Source organism: Vombatus ursinus, unplaced genomic scaffold, assembly GCF_900497805.2.
Source record: "Vombatus ursinus unplaced genomic scaffold, bare-nosed wombat genome assembly UNPS02014801.1, whole genome shotgun sequence".
In the NCBI taxonomy this organism is placed as follows: Eukaryota; Metazoa; Chordata; class Mammalia; order Diprotodontia; family Vombatidae; genus Vombatus; species Vombatus ursinus.
Genome location: NW_020954579.1, coordinates 18,130,592 through 18,147,563, shown reverse-complemented (window position 1 = coordinate 18,147,563; position 16,972 = coordinate 18,130,592). Strand labels below are relative to the sequence as shown.

The following is a 16,972-nucleotide window of genomic DNA, read 5'->3' as shown; positions in this document are numbered from 1 at the left end:
AAGAATTTCCTAGCAATTAAAACCAGCCACTATATAGAGTATAGAAAGGACTGCCTCACCAGGTAGTGAGTTCCCCCTCACAGGAGGTATTCAAGCAGACATGATTTGGGATTTCTGCTTTAAATAGGGAACTGGATTCGTTAACTCTGAAGTTACCTTCCAACTCTATAATTCTAATTTAACCTAGAAATAGGGGAAGGAGTGCTTACTGGGGCTGATGCAAGTAACATATCCTTTGAACTTTAGAAACAAATATGGGACTCAGAGATGTGAGACTGATGAGTTTTTGAGTTTTGTTGAGCTTTTCAGTAGGTGAACAGAATTTTGCTGGCTCCCAAATGGTATTTCTTCTCTGGGCCTCTAGGATTCAGGTGCTTTTGGGTACTAGAGCATGGGATTCCTGGCAGCTTCTCTGTTCCTAGGCCTGCCTCATGAGTCCCAGGTTAGGCCTCATTTCCCTGTATACAATCCTCCTCCCTTCACCCTAACCAAACTGTTCTCTCTGGCCTTCTGCCCCAGGCTCTCCAGGCTGAGTTAGGACTTGATTTCACTTTCACAGACACACAGACACACACAGACACACACTCACCTGGCTCCAGAGAAGTATAAAAAATTTGTACAGGATCCCTAGCTCTGTTGGCCAACACCTTGGTAGCCTTGCATGCTGACAGGAGGTCAGGGCCTCCCCCTGGAGCAGAGAAGAAAGGGGTAGAGTCACTGGGGCATAATTACTTCAACAGGAGTGAGTCAGCAGAAGTGGCTTGAGAGGCCGGATCTGTTCCAGCTGTCCCACTCAGGTTACATGCCCAGGGACTGGAGTTGGGGTGGCGGGGAGGAGAACGTGTCTTTTCCTTCGGCTGCTCACAGATGGCAGGAGGAAACCAGAGTCCAATGGACAGATAAAGACAAATGGCCTACTTCCTAACCACATTCCTTCTGCCCCTACCAACCTGGGCCTCTGCCCACATCCCCTAGCCTCTCTGTTAAACATCTCCAGTGCCTGTCTTTCTCCCATTAACAGAGAAGAAAGTCCAGGACAACGTAGGGGTACAAGAGGAAAGATTTCTTTGGCTCCTGCCCCTATTATCAGGCTCTAACTGGCATCTGAAGAAAGGGGTATGAAATTGAAGGGATGGGGAACTCAACTGCTACATGGCCTCTGGGGGGGGGGGTCACACTGTAAGGTGTTGGCAGCTAGGTGATGAAGTAGAGAGAGTATATGATAGTAGAGAAATGGTCCTGGAGTCAGGAAGACCTGAGTTCAAATCTGGCCTCAGACACTGACTAGCTGTATGACCCTGGGCAGGTCACTTAACCTCTGTTTCCCTAGGTTTCCTCATCTATAAGGTAGAGATAATAATGGCACTTACCTCCTAGGGTTGTTGTAAGCATCACATGAGATAACCGTAACGTTCTTAGCACAGGGCCTGACACGTGGTGAGTGTGTAATAAATGCTTGTTTCCTTACCCTCTCCCCTTCCCTTGTGAGGAGGCAGAAAGAAGATCCTATTTTAATCTGTTTCTATTAACCTTGCTAACTAGGTTCTAAGCTCCATTTCTACACTGCCCTACAAATTTTGGCACCCTAGGACAAAGGCTCAGGCATTCTGTCCTAGCTATGGCTCTTGCCAAGGCCTTGAGCCCTCCAAAGAAGGGGTCTCCTAGAAGACTTGGAACCTTTAGGAGAGTTTTGGCCAGCTCACTCCCATCAAATTCATTTCCTGGGTTCTCCTAATGACGTGGCATGTCTGCACTCCTGAGGATCCCCCCACCTTGGCATGGAGTTCCCATTGCTAATACCTGAGAGTACTTAAACATACTTTCAAGGGAATGATGGAGGGTTTACATGTTGCAGTTTATATGGCAGTTAGGGCATCTTCTGTTGTATTCCTCATCAGAACTGGTTAGAATCTCATAGATTTAGAGCTGGAAAGAGCCTCAGAGTACAACCTTCTCATTTTACAGATGAGGAGACTGAGGCCTAACACAATGCCTGCAGAATAAACATCCATAAATATCTGTCGAATGAATGAAGAATGCTCCTCAAATGCAAGCTTTTAGCCCCAACACCAAGCCCTAACTATCGTCAACTCTGATCACATCATACCTGTTGTTCCTCCTTCATTTTCTAGGAGGACCAATGATATCACAAGGTGATGTCTTGACTCCTGCATGAATTGGATTTAAGTGAGGCAGAGTTGCACAAAGTCATCAGCCTCACTCTCTCTTCCAGAATCGTCAGAGTCCAGTGGCACGACAAAAGTCAGAACGGCTGGTGAAGGCCTGGGATGCAATGGATGACCTCGGTGTCTTTCATGTCATTAAGTGCTCCGTAGCACCTGCTTTAGCTGCCTTCATGGCCATTGGAACAAATTATTCTCATCCACCCATTCCCCTGGGGAAGTCTTCACATGCCAAACTCACCAATAGGTTTGAGGCCTATCGGTTACTCTCAACCTGGTATTGTTACTCAGTTTATTCCTAGTGGGGGAAATTGAGGAGGGGGTGGGAAGAGGAAGGGATACAAACCCAATCCACTGAAAAGATGACGCATCCCAAGAACTCATTAATTTCCCTAGCAGAACCCAGTTAGCTTACATAAGGTCACAGTGTCAAGGCCACAGACTCAATCTTTGTATGGGTTAATTGGCTTTGGAGACAAAACTCGATTCCATTACCAGAGACCGTACCCTCCGGCCAACTCTGGTCACAAGAGTGTGAATGGAAAAACACTCAAAACCTATGTCCTATTGACAGTGAAGGACAGTTGGAGCTAAAATTGGATGCCCCCAAGCAGAGGCCAACCCCTGGTTTTTCCCTATTGGATTAACCTAACCTGACACAACAAGACCTAGGAGATGTTGGGGGGAAGGCAGCAGAGTCACATGGATCTTAAAACAACAGATGCGTAAGTACATCTTAATGGGTGGATGATCGCTGGTCAGAGCTATTATGGAGGGGATTCCTGCTTGGATGGTCAAACTAAATGACCTCTAAGGTCCTTTCCATCTGTGAGAGTCTATGATTTTTGTCAATTGGCATTTGGGGTTGGACAATGAACAGGCTGAATGACACCATTTGCAACCCCATGTCCCTTAGCTTCCATGGAAGCTGAAATATTACCTTCTGAAAGAAGGCTTTCCTCATCTCCTTTAACACCAGTGCCTTCCCTCTGTTATCTCTGAGTCAGAGATAATCTCTCAACCAGCCTATCTAGGTCTTGTTTGTACAAAGTAGTTTACATGCTATCTCCCTGATTAGACTGAGCTCCTGAGAACAGGGGCTGTTTGCTCTTTCTTGTGTGTCTTCTTAGCACAGGAGTACCTGGCACATAGTAGGCACTTAATAAGTGCTTGTTGATTTGACTTAATGATTCACCTCTCCTGATTCTAGAGAAAAACCAGTGTATCTGGTGGTTGGAGCAGTAGATTATAGAATCTAAACCAAAAAAAAAAAAATCTTTCAGCCTTTAAGAAAAAAATTTTCTGCAGCCTCCCAGTTGTGATACATCTGCCCGCAGCGAGCCAGAAGGACTGTCAAACAGGTTAGAGGAATGGACAGGAGGAATTTTCCTTTTTTGTTCAAAGCCTGGCTTCTGGGAATTCTGCCAAGCAGGGGCACTAGGTAAAGACATGAAGAGACCAGTTCAAGGGTGGTGGTCCTGGCTCTGTGGGTAGGGAATTTTGGACCACATCTAGGAGGACCCAAGACCCTCAACCTGATTCTGAATTCCAGCATCCCTCTCACCCATCATTCTACTCCTTCGAGGACGGCCTCCTCGTGGTCCCCACCTTAGCCGTCACTTCCTCTAAAGGATGGCATGGGCTGCCTGCCACCCCAACAGCAGCCCAGTTAGGGTCCCAGAGCATCATTCTATTTAGCTACATCAAGAACAATTCTGCCACTAACTATTTATCTATTTATTATGCTGGATAAATTACTTGATCTCTCTATGCCTTAATTTCCTCATCTGTAAAATGAGGGAGTTGAATCAGATGGTCTTTCTGAGCCTCTCCATTTCCATTGTCTTGTCCTTGTACATCATGGTAAACATAGAGGCAAGGAGGGAGATGACCATAACGTCTGTATCATACGGATGAGCTTGGGGATGGGGTGTGTGCATGGCCAGAGGAGTGGATAGCTGGAACCCCATTCTGTGCCAGCAAATTCATGGGTGTGTCACGGACAGAAAAGGGCTGGTAAGCAACGAAGTTCAAACTAGGAGCTCTGCTCTGATCCAGCTCTCCAAGCCCCACCCTCCCTCCCCCGGGGAAGTGCAGTGCCAGCTTGAGCCCCAGGTCCCTGGTTTTCAAGGGCTGCCAACCTGTTGGGCTGAGCACCGACTATCAGACAATGGGAATTATCAACAGAGTGGGCCAAAGACTGCCTATTCTTAATACCCTCTGGAACAAACTCTGTCATGGACTAGACTATCCGGTACAACTTGACACGTCCAGTTAATGCCAAAGCTGGGCCTCTGTTGCCCAATATTTACCTTTTCATCTATCTCCAGTACATATCACAGGGGCAAGGAACTTAAAGCTTACTGAATTGAACAGCATCTCTACCCTGCTTAGCCACCAACCAAATTGCTAGTTCTAGAACTGTAATGAGGACTTTTTTTTTTTCACCTTTTGCCGTCTAGTCTAGGACAAAAACAGCTGGGGGTGGAAGGAGTATTGGGGTCCTGGTACAGAGGATTGTCTGACCCGACCAAGGGTGTGGTCATACTAGGAAAGGCAGTAGTCTACTCTTTACAACGATGAGGGTAGGTAGGAAGGAGGGACCTGAGGGAGGGTTAGAATGTATATGCAAGGTGAGATTTGAGATTGGTGGTTACCATCAGGAGGAGGTGATGTTAAGTTTCCCCCACTCCTGTTTCTGCACCGTGGGGCAAAGCCCTTTGTCCCATGCTAGTTATAGCTTTTGCTGGTACTTTCTGTCCCTCCAGCAAAAATGATAGTTATCAAAAGTCCTGACTTGAGGATTTGGGTTAGGTGAGGTGGCAATTACTACTAGAATGTTAATTTTAAATGACCAATGATTAACCAAATGTCCTATTTCCTCCTGCCCCGTACCCACACACCTGGGTGATAGGCCTATTATTACTGCCAGCTTTTCAGAGCCATAGGAACCTAATAGAGTTTGAAAACTAGATTTTGGGCCTCTCCCCTAGCTATAAAGTTATATATACACAAGGGCAGGGCTGTGAGGCATCTTGGTATAGTGTAAAGCAAGCTAGATTTGTAGCTGGAGAACCTAGATTTGAATCCAAGGAAGCTCATTTCTGCAGCTTACAAGCTATGTGACCTTGGGCAAGTCAATATCTCTGGACTTTAGTTCCTCATCTGTATAATGAAATGGTTGGGATTATATAGCTCTTATATCCTTTCAGCTTTTAATCTATAATCCTGTGATTCTACCCTATTATCCTACAAAATATTTTAGGATTCTAGTCTCCAAGAATTCCAGTACCCTATTCTGTTCCCTCCTGGCAGATAGGGGGTGCAGTGCATAGAACGCTGGGACTGGAGTCAGGCAGACCTGAGTTCAAATCTAGCCTGTGACTCTGGGCCAGTCACATAACCTCTGCTTGCCTGTTTCCTTAATTGTAAAATGGGAATAAGAACACCTATCTCCCAGAGTTGTGAGGATCAAATTTGATATTATTTGTAAAATGCCTTGCACATAGTAGGTGCCTAGTAAATGCTTGTCTCCTTCCTTCCCAGGTTATACTTCTTCCTTATTTCCTTCCTTCCTATTTCTTTTCCCCTCCAGGTGTTCCTCAACTGCAACTTTGCAAGTTCAGTCCCATATCACCGCCTCCCAATAGGTTGCCACGTCCTGTCCCTGTTGGGTAACTTTTAATCTCAGTCACCTCCCTCTCCTTTCTCATTAGTTTTAATGAGTATTATTCATTTACATTTCATTATCCATTTTAATTATTTCTCCTACACGAGGCTGGAGAGCTAGTCCTCTGGAGAGGTTCACACCAACCCCATTCAACAGACATGCAGCCCAAGAGGATGGTGGGAGAATGGAGAGGAACCTTGCCTAAGAGGCAGTGTTTACCCTTAGAATCAGGGACAGCAGGTGGCAGGAGACCCATCCTAGAGGAGGAGGAGGGAGGTCGGCATAGGGAAGAGAAAGAAGACAAGGGAGGAGGCTGAGGAAGTACAAGAAGGGCAGGTCACCTGGCCCTACCCAAGAAACCAGGGCAGAGACACCTCCTTGGCCTAATTTCCACCAGACTCAATGCCACATCTATTAGTGAAGGGAAAGGAGACTCTGGGGAGGAAGAACACTTGACCCCTTCTCTACCAGCCAGCAGCTGCTGCTGCTTCTTTCAAACTCTTTTGCAAGGTACTCTGTTTGCTAGCCTTCCTGAGATTCAGAGCTAGAAGGAACCCAAGGGGGCTTGGGATCGTAGAGATTCCAGGATCAAAGCCGAGAAGTGACTTCTGAGGTCCAACCCTCTAATTTTGCAGGCCAGGAAACTGAGGCCCAGCTGTCAATTTGAATCAAGGTCCTTGGACTCCAAGTTCATTGTTGTTTCTGCTATATTATGGCTATCTCTACGGGGGTGCTATCAAATTCATTAACACTCATTAGGACTTCTCATTTTTCTGGTAATAACACATCAAACTCATTCCTTTAGCAGACTAATTACCCAAGAGACCTAAATTAAAGTTGGTGGAAAGATCTTGGAAAAGGTGTTATGTGTGTGTGGTGGGGGGGGGGAGGGTTGGTGAAAGGGAAGGAGTTAAGCTCAATTCAACATAACCTGCTTCCCATTGGCTATAGCCCTTCACCGGCCCCATTTTCCCAACCCAAGAACCACTAGATTTTAAATGTTAACTAGAAGGGATCTTGTAGGTCATCTAGACCTGTGGACTATGACCTTTTTTGATCAAGCACCTCATTAGAATAAAGTTTTTGAGCACCCAACACCTTCCCCCCAATACATACAAGGGGTGCTAGGTAGCCAAATGAACAGAGTACGGGACTTGGAGTCAGGAAAAACTTGAGTTCAATTCTACATTGGATACTTACTAGCTGTGACCTTGGGCAAACCATCTTTCCCAGTTTCCTCATCTGTAAAATGGGGATAATAATAGCACTTACCTCCCATTGTTGTTGTGAGGATAAGATGAGAAGATATTTCTTAAAAAAAATTACTTTGCAAAACTTTAAAGCACTATATAAATGCTATTATTATATTGTATGCATATATATGTACATAATACTAATAATTAGTGACCTTTATAAAATATAAAACTGGAAATTTTAAAGATTTGAATTCATGATGAAATAATATTTGATCGAGAGTCAACAGGGAGCCACTGGAGTTTATTGAGGAGTGACATGCTCAGACATGTGATTTAGAAAACTTACTCTGGGGCAGCTAGGTGGCTCAGTGGATAGAGCACCGGCCCTGAAGTCAGGAGGAGCTCAAATCTGGTCTCATACCAGACCCTTGATGCTAGCTGTGTGACCCTGGGCAAGTCACTTAACCCCAGTTGCCTCACAAAAAAAAAGAAAAGAAAAGAAAACTTACTCTGGCAATTGTGGAGAGGAGGGGAGATTTAATGCAAGAAGATCCAATAGTCCAAGCAAAAGTGATAAGGACCTGAACAAGGGTGATAGCCATGTGAAGAGAGAAAGGGGACTTATTATGAGATCATGAAATAGAAATGACAAAATCTGGCAAATGGGTGCAGTGGAGTGAGGGAACCCAGGGTGGCTGAAAGGATGTTGGTGTCTTTGACAGTGATACAGAAGTCTGGAAGAGTGATGGGTTTGGGGGAAGAAAAAGTAAATAGCATCTTCAATGCAGATCACAACCCATCCATGCCTGCTCATCCTGTGCCAGTCTCACCCCAAATTTAAAGGATGGGGTAGGGTGGGGAGGAAGGGTTCCTTCTTAATGAAATCAAGAAGACCTGAGTTCAAATCCACCCTACAGCTATGTGACCCTGGCAAATCACTTAACCTTTATCTGCCTCAGTTTCCTCATCTGTAAAACACATTTAATAAAAACACCTACTGCCTAAGGGTTGTTATAAGGATCAAATGAAATATTTGTAAAGTGAGATAGAGCACTGGCCCTGGAGTCAGGAGGACCTGAGTTCAAATTCGGTCTCAGATACTTGACACTTACTAGCTGTGTGACCCTGGGCTAGTCACTTGACCTCCATTGCCTTGCCCCCCCCAAAAAAATTTTGCAAAGTGCTTAGCATAGTACCTAGGTGCCTAACAAAAACTTGTCCCTTTCTTTACCACCCCACCCCCAGACAGCCAGGGGGAAATTTTTTCAAAGGCACCTGCTCAGTTGCTGCAATATGGTCGCCTGGTAGCATTTAGGTTATAACTGCCCTGAGGGTCTGAGAATTTGGGTTTAGAAGGACCCAGTCAGAGAAGGCAGTAGTATAAAGGAATGTTGGGGGAAATTAAAGGAAGGTGTGGTTGTATTGGAGAAATGCCCTATGACTGGCTAGCTGGTATAACAGTGAGATGGTTGATCATGTGTGCATTTCCCCCCCAGAGGACCTCCCCACCCCTGACTTTGCAGACCACCGATTTAAACCAACCCCCACATATTACAGATAGGGAGACAGGCTCAGAGAGGGAAAGCATTTGCCTAAGACTGGAACAAATTGATAGGTCTTCTCCAAGGGGGTTGGAAAGCACCTAGCCTAGGGGGAGAATGAGAAGAGGGGCCCAAAGAGCCTTTAGGACCCGATGCCTCACAGGAAATGAACTAATAGTCAGTAAAGATCCATAATTAGGACATTATCCCATCACCAATGCCCCTGCCCTCGCCAATACACACATAAACACACAAAGTTGAAAACACCAAGCATCACTAAGGATTTTTAATGTTTCCACTCTGTCTTCCATAGGCCTCATTTAAAAAAAAAAGAATATGCATTTTAGTGTGTGCTACATCATCACCAGTAAACATTTCATGTGCTGCCCACACAGGGGTGGGGTTCATCCCCATTCCCCTCTCCCTGTCCCAATAGGCTCATTATCCCTTTGTGATTCAGAACTGTCACTGGCCATGGACATCACCCAAGTCTGTGCTTTTAAAGAGCTAAGTTAGTGTTTCATATAGTCGTCATCACCTGTGTCACTAGTTGCTTCAGTCTTGTTCTATCCCCTCCCTCTCATCTTCTCCCCCCCTACCCCCCAGTTCCAGACCTAGGCTATAGTTTATTTGATTCTTTGGGCTTCTCACCCAGCCCAAAACCACTATGTCAAGAAGAAAGAAGAGGGGGCAAGCAGGGTAGCTTTCAGATAAGAAAAAGGTTGAATAGGAGGGCTGGAGGTCAAGCCTTTTTGAGGACTAGTTGAAGAAAATGGGGGTGTTTATGCTGGAGATGAGATTTTGGGTTGGGAATCTGTTAGCTGCCTTAAAGTATTTGCAGGAGGAACCAGAGATTTGTTCTTGGGGCCTTAAAGGCAGAACTAGGAGCAGTGGGTAGAAGTGGTAGAAAGGCCAAGTTAAGATCAACGTAAGGAAAGATTTCCTAACAAAAAGAGCTAAGCCAACATGGGAGGTAATGGTTTCTCACTTACCAGAAGTCTTTAAATCAGTGCTGGAGGACCACTTGTCAGGGATGCTATGCTGTGGAGGGGATTCCTGTTAAGGGATGACTGGAGTAAATGACCTCTGAGGTCAGTCTGTGGTGAAACCCTAATACGAGAGCAAGGCTGACCACTAACACAGTACAACTTGTACAGCTCTGGGGGGGGGGGGCGGTCAACCTTCTCACCAGTGGGAAGATTCCCACTACCAGCCCAAGAGATGGTAAATGAAACTCTTAAGAAAAGGGGAATAGTGCAGGTCAGGGAAGAGAACAGGTAAGTCTGGGAAGAACCCTACTCACCATAAGGGCCTTTTTTTCCCTTAAAGGAACTAGATTAAAATTAAAAAGAAAAACTACACCCACATTATTTGAAAGAAGAAAAAAAAAGCAGGCTGAGTCAATAGCTGGTCCCTGTGGTTTGGGCACCCGTGTTTTGTTATTATCACTACTCCCATTTGGGTAGACTAAATTTCAGAATCCCAACCTGGGGGCCCTTCTCAGAGCCTTCCCATCATCATCTTCTCCTTGCTCCCCAGAGGCTGCTGTGGGAAAGGAGAGATTTTCCACGTATACTATCCCAACCCAGCCACCTGGTGCTGTTTAACTCCAAGGGGCCCCAGACTTCCTGCCCGGGGTTCTGGGAGGCAGGAATGGAGCATTGCTGAGGGGGAGGGGAGCTCCAGAAGGAGGGATGGGCTACAGCTCCCAAACCACTGCTTGTCTTCCCCCCACAGCCAAGCTTCTTACCCTCCAAGACAAAGGGAGGCCCAGACCCGTTTGGGGGAACCCTAAGCTCCTCCCAACTTCTGTTCTTAGAAAGGGGCAGCAAGAGAGCTCCCAGAGGAGGGGGAGTGGAAAGGGGAACATTTCCCAACCAGACTCCAAGAACTTTATAGTTCTCCTCCCAACAGTTTCCCCTGTTCCAACCTCCTATTAAAACAGAAACATGAGCAAAGAAAATAGGTACATGGGGGAGGGGGGGCGGCTTCTCAGAGGACTCCCCCACCTGCACCATATGTAATGCCAACCCTTTCCTCTCATGCTCAAACCTCTTTCCAGCAACGGCTAGCAGCCAGAAAACAAAGTTACAAATCAAGATAAAAATCAATGGGGAATGAGAAACATGGGGTGGGAAGAGGGTGGAGGGGTGGGAGAGGTTTAGAAAGACACAAATTGGGGGAGAGGAGGAAGCTACACAGAGTGGGAGAGAGGGAGATGCATGGAATGGGAAGGGAGAAAAGAGGGAGACACATTATGAGCCGGAGAAACAGAGATCAAATAGAGGTCTGGCTCTGCTGCCCTGGTATTGCTTAACGTGGAGAGGCAATCAAGTTGACATCTGGCATTCATTTGGGAAAAGGTAAGAGTGAAGGGAACTAGAAAGAAAGTTGGAAAATGGATTCCTGCTTCATGTTGAAGTGTTCCTTGGCCAAGAAAACATCCCTGACCCCTGGATGTCTTGGCTAACAGCAAGCTGTCCGTAGACGTCAGGTAAATAATCCATCCCCACCCGCTCCAACCCAGAGTTGCTTGACTCACAGGTTCCACCAAATCCCACATCTAGGAGCAGTCACAAAGAGGGTCAAATATTCTATTCACAGGCAAAGGTGAATTACAGAGGTGTCTCCTGCAACTAAGACTTCCTGCCAAGGACCCTTCAAAGGGCTATTCTACCTGGACTCTGGGAGCCCCATAGAAAGGTGAAAAGTCACAGGGAGTGGGGACAAAAACAAGTCAGTTGTGCAGAGCCACTCCACACTCCCCCCGCCCCCCTTTCACACACGGATCTCGTCCTCTTCCTCGTCCATAAAGGAGAACTCTTTGTTCGGCTGTCGGGCGAGAGGGACCCGAGCCCTCTCCAGCCCATGGAGAGCGGGGCTTCGTTCCTCCAGGATTCCAGAGGCACAGCTGGAGATGGAACTGCTGTCCCTTGTGGTATGACTGCCCACACTGCGAGCAGAGGCTGGGCTGGGAGCTGCTGCCGCCCATCCCTCATCCTCCAAAGTGCAGGGAGGCAGCAGCGGGGAGTCCGGACCAGGCTTCCCTTCCTGCTGTAGCAGAGGAACAGCGGCAGGAAGAGGGGGCTGGCTGCTGTGGCTGGGGCCCTCGTCAGCGTGACAACCGTCCTCTTCCTCTAGGTCCCACTCATCCTTGTCCATGATGCTAAGGACATCCCCCAGCATGGAGGGCCCCAGGTCAATATGGAAGGACATAATAGATTCTGCATGCTTCAACCCATAGCCAGCCTTGGGTACGTGAGGCAGGTCTGTGATGTCCCCAAAGGCCCGCTCATCAAGGATGGGGTCAGGAGAGTGGGCACCCCCAGATCCATTCAGACGGGGTGTCTTCTCCCCAGCTCCTCCGTCCTCCTCCACCTCTTCCTCCTCTGCCCCTCCAGTGGCTGCCTTCTTTACAGGACTGGACGAAAGGCTCTTGGGCAGCTTGCCAGACCCCTTCTCTGCTGCCTCTTTCTCGTTGAGCTGTGGCAGGGACACCGCATTCTTCACAAAAAGAGCAGAATCCCGCAGAGAGCCCAGCATGTCCCGTCGGTCTCCTCGTGTTACTGACTGAGACCTTTTGCTGCCCCGAAACTTTCGAGACAGAAGACTGGGTTTAGATGAGGAGGTAGCACTCGCCTGCTCTTCAAGGGACTCGGGGTCTGGCTCCCCAGCCTTACTGTTGAGGAAGGAGGTGTCCCCAAAGGCATCCCCAGCACGCCCCACGTGCATGGTGTGGCGGAAGTCACCCAGGGGAGCGCTTATCATCTCTGCTGTGAGGTCTGCTCGTGACCGGCGCTTCGAGTGGGCCGAGCTGGACACTAGCTGCTTGAGAATCGGCATCTTCCTGGATCAGGAAGGCAGGCCCTCCCAAGGTCAAATGCAGGATGGAGGAGCAGATCTCTGAGTCTGGATCACGAGGAGAATGGGATGATGAAGAGAATACAGCAGCAGGGTCTGGAGAACAGAACACAAAGTGTTAATGAAGTTTGGAAAAGCAGGGTAGTGATATAAATAAATCTGCTACTGAGTTGCTGTTTTTTTTTTTCTCTTTTAAGACCCAGCTCCCTTTCCTCAACCTGGTTGCAAAGAGTAGAACAGATAAAGCAAGCCCAAAAGATGGACTTTTCAATCTACCCCACCCATTCCTCTGATCACCCCAGGTCAATGGCTATTACCAATTCTGGTTTAGAGAACAGAGCACTCTGAGAAACTTGGGAAACCCAACTGGCCAGCTTCTCTGAGAGGTTAATCTATATTTCTCCTACTTTTACATAATTTACATAGTATTAGAGTGGGAAGGTTCTTAGAAATCACCCAAACCCTTCCACTCCCTTGTTTTTTTTTTTTTTTTTACAAGATAAGCAAACGGAGACCCAAGGAAGTTAAGATAACTTACCCAAGGTAACAACACAGCCAGGCAAAACTAAAACTCTAACTCATGGCTTTCTGACTCCCCAGTCCAACGACCTTTCGTTACCCGACACTGCTACCCACTATACCACAAACTAAAATGTGGACCCTACCCTAGCTTAGCAGCAAACCCTCCCACCACCTCCCAATAAAGCTGGGTTTTGAGATGGGAGAAGGGAAGAACAGATCATAAAGTCCAAGGTCTAAGAAAGAGAAAGACTCTTTAACTGTTCTTGGTGATAACCAGCCTTTCTGTAAAGTTCTTTATAATACCTAACCTGATTCCTGTAAAAGTCACTGAATGGTTCATTTATGGGTCAGAGCCAAAAGAATTAAGAGCAGTAGGTATTCCCAGTAGCTCACTACATTTACACTTCTCAGGAAAGAAAACCACCACCAGGAAGGTGAGCCCAAGTCATGACCTGGCTCACCATAGACATGGACCTTGAGGGTGGTGCTCAAAAATTATAACACCAAGATGAAAGTGAAATGACTATTCAGCATTTCTGCAAAATGTTTCACATTTTGATGCGTTTTAAGTGTCAGCCTCCCAGAAGAGAATAATAGGAGTTATGGGTTACCATTTCTTGTTTTAAGCCTTTGAAATTGGGCAATTATGAGTCTTTTACATTTTGAACATTTTTTTAAATGGAGGAAATAAAATAGCTGTCCTATACCTGATCTAAATTGCACACCAAATACCTTTCTCTTTTGAGGAGACTCCTAGACATAAGCCAAGCCTAAGCTTTCTTTAAGCAATGTCCGTCTGGGGTTTGGGGACCTCAGAGGCAATGAGACCATGAGAATAATAATGAGACAATGAGAAATTCTGTTGAAAAACCATGTTCCAAGGATAGCTAACCAGTGGAAAGCTAACTTCTGCAAAATTGTTGAGACAGTTTTTATACATATATATGTATATATGTATGTATATACATACATATATACATATATATATATATACACACAAATAGCTCTAGTCAATTAATTACAATTACTTATTTCCATAGAAAATTAAGGTGGATTTTCTGATGGTTAAGTACGAAGGTGACAGATACTTACCTCAGGAGCCTTCTTTGAACAGAAGAGACCACCCACCATTTATAAAGATTACCTGAACCAGATATTGGCTTTTATAATGACATTTCTAGTAAAGCAAACATTGGGTACTAATACCCAATTCTTCTCCTTCCAATTGAAGGAGACCCCAGTTCAGACAGGAGAATACTGAACCCAGAGAGAACTTTCTTCTCACCTAGAACTATAGATTGCTATGAAGATTCCTCGGGTTCAGAAAACCAACAGAACAGAATGAAATATCAACAGTCAACCTGACCCTTTAACAATTTCAGGGAGGCAGGCCTATAGCTATGTTGATGATGACTGACCCATACCCTCAACCAGTTCAGGGAGGAAAGACAGAGAATGCAGTAGGTCACAAAGGAGTTAGATTCATGTGACCCCTGACCTAAAATTATGATGCTATAAGTGAACTAGAAGATGCAGTCATACATATAAGCCAGGTAAAATACTACAGATTGCCCATGTAAAGGTACCCTGTATGTAACTGTACATGTTCATTGATACACATATTAATTGCTACATGTTTAAAATATGTTTATTTTATGTCTTGTTTTTATGTAAATTTGCTTGTGTGCTTGTTACGTGATGTGCTACATAGCAACACGTCTGTCAGCTATGAACTATTTTACTCATTTGTTTACTTGCGTATTTGAAGGCAACAAGTGCTTACTATGTGCCACCTACTCTGCTAAGTCCTGGGGATATAAACAGGAGAAAAAGAACGATAGTCCCCGTCCTCAGGCAGCTTACAATCTAATGGGGGAACACAACACACAAAGAGGTGAATGAGGTGGGGGGCAAGGTGCCCACCAGAGGGGACATGGTGTCAAAGAATAGGAAGTCAGAATCAGCCAGGAGGAGAATGAAGACTGATGTGTCTCTCCCTCACAAAATGGAGGTCACGGGAGAAACTCGCCAATGGGAAAGAAGACGGCCAGCATTGTGGAGGGATGTGAAATGTGGGAATGAAAGAAATAAGTGTAAAACCACTTTGCAAATCTTAAAGTGCTATGTTATTATTATTATTATTACTAAAGTGCTATGTTATTATCTTATTATTATACATTAATAGTCATGCCCATGTTTAGTAGTTATATGTTGTAATGTTAAAGCTAGTTTGCTTTGTTTTGTTGCTGTTGATGATTTGCTTATGTACTATGTACTATGTACTATGGATATATGTGTTATGTCCTGCATGTAATTTAGAAGCACCCTGTCTAGCGATGCTGTGTGTTAGCACTGTATTTTGTGTTGCGCTGTATTGTTAATGTGTAATTGCTTTCAACAGTATTGTGGGATGATTATCCAGGATGCTGGGATAATCACTTTTGTTATTTTCAAGGGGTAATGTTTATTTTGATGCTTAGGCTATAAAATTACAGATTTCGAGTATACCCTGGCTGATTTTTTTTTTTAACAAGGGACTGCAAAATTCTGGCATTGGGGATAGATATAATAATACCTGAGCTATGAACCTTGATAAGGAAATCAGAAACTTAAACAAACACTGTCCCAAGAACTCACCGGTTTGGTAAGGTGTCTTTGAATTAAGTTTTGAAGGTTTTGGGGAGGAAGAAGCCAGAAAAGAAGAATTAGATCATCCCTGGGAAGAAGTGTCACTGGTAGGATCGTGATATATCTGCTTTCTAAAGGCTATCACCCCTCTTTAACTGTTCCAGGACTCGATGTACCATGGATGCACCATGACAGGATGATGGCATCCAGATTGGACAGAACCCTTGCCACTAGCCCCACCCTGCTTCCAGCCTAGTTAGAGAACAGTGTCAGAAGGTAAAGTCACTCTCTTTAAGGTCCTTCTCTTCTCCTCTTCCTATCAGTAGCTGCCCCCCACCCCCACCCACATTGGCATTACTCAGAATCTCTACGGTGGGATTGAATAGCAGCCTAATCGTCAAGCCAGTACTCCCCCTCCCCCCTTGTGGGTTTGTCCAAAACACACAGCAGGAGGACTTGGTAAATCAGGGTTAACAAAGGACGTTAAGCAGTAGCTTAGCACCAGAATGGGAGAGAAGCTGTTCTGGCCATAATGAAATGAAAGCCAGGTCCCATGCTCCATCAAGTCAACAACTTTCCAATCTGCAATTCTCAGCAGCTCTGTCTTTACAGGACCTAGTTCTAGAAGTTTGAATGTAGAAGGTTATCAACAGAATATTGGGAAGCAGCTATTTTTAATATATTTTTTAGCGTTTGCAACAATCCCAAGAAAACCGCAGGGGATATATTATCCCATTGAACAAATGAGAAAAACCTAGGTTAGGAGAGGATGAGTGACTTGTCCAAGAAGGCTGTGCTGGGACTCAGAGCCCAGTTCACCATTCTGGCCACTACACTAATTATCTGGTCTGGCCCCTTCCCTGCTTCCACCTCCAAGGTTCCCTAGTTTCTCCCTTCCTGTTCACAAAATCTAGTCACAACTCTGCTCTTACAGTCTGTAAAACAGGAATTCTTAAGCGTTTCTGAGTCATGGACCTCTTAGTCTTTTCAGAATGACTTGCTTAAGTGCATAAAATAAAAGATATAAGATTACAAAGGAAACCAGTTATATTGAAATACAGTGATGAAAATATTTTAAAAAAATAGTAAGTTCATAGATGCCAAGTTAAGAACCCCTTTCTCTAGGCAATCCAAAAGTACACACAATGACAACGATGTAAACAGAAACAACCATCACCCAAAGAAATCAAAAGTGGATGTAGCAAAATAATAAGGAACTAACATGGCTCCGAAGAAGGAAAATGAGAAGACACTGCCAACCCACCCTTTTGCTGAGGCAAGAGTTCCACAAGGGTTATACGTTCAATGTATTTTCAGATTTTTTTTGAGGTGATGATTATGCTGAATTTTTCCTTTTTTTTTTTTTTTTTT

General features: G+C 45.3%; 1 protein-coding gene across 2 annotated transcripts in view; it reads right to left on the bottom strand.

Annotated features, from left to right (window-relative positions):
- Window positions 1-8,861: 8,861 nt before the first annotated feature.
- CDC42EP4 (CDC42 effector protein 4) overlaps window positions 8,862-16,972 on the bottom strand; it is a 30,759-nt gene continuing 22,648 nt past the window's right edge. For both annotated transcript variants that reach the window (XM_027873277.1, XM_027873278.1), the window contains exon 2: window positions 8,862-12,547. In XM_027873277.1, the coding sequence (XP_027729078.1) occupies window positions 11,369-12,433 (1,065 nt within the window). In that variant the 5' untranslated portion in view covers window positions 12,434-12,547 and the 3' untranslated portion in view covers window positions 8,862-11,368. The remainder of the gene's footprint in view (window positions 12,548-16,972) is intronic.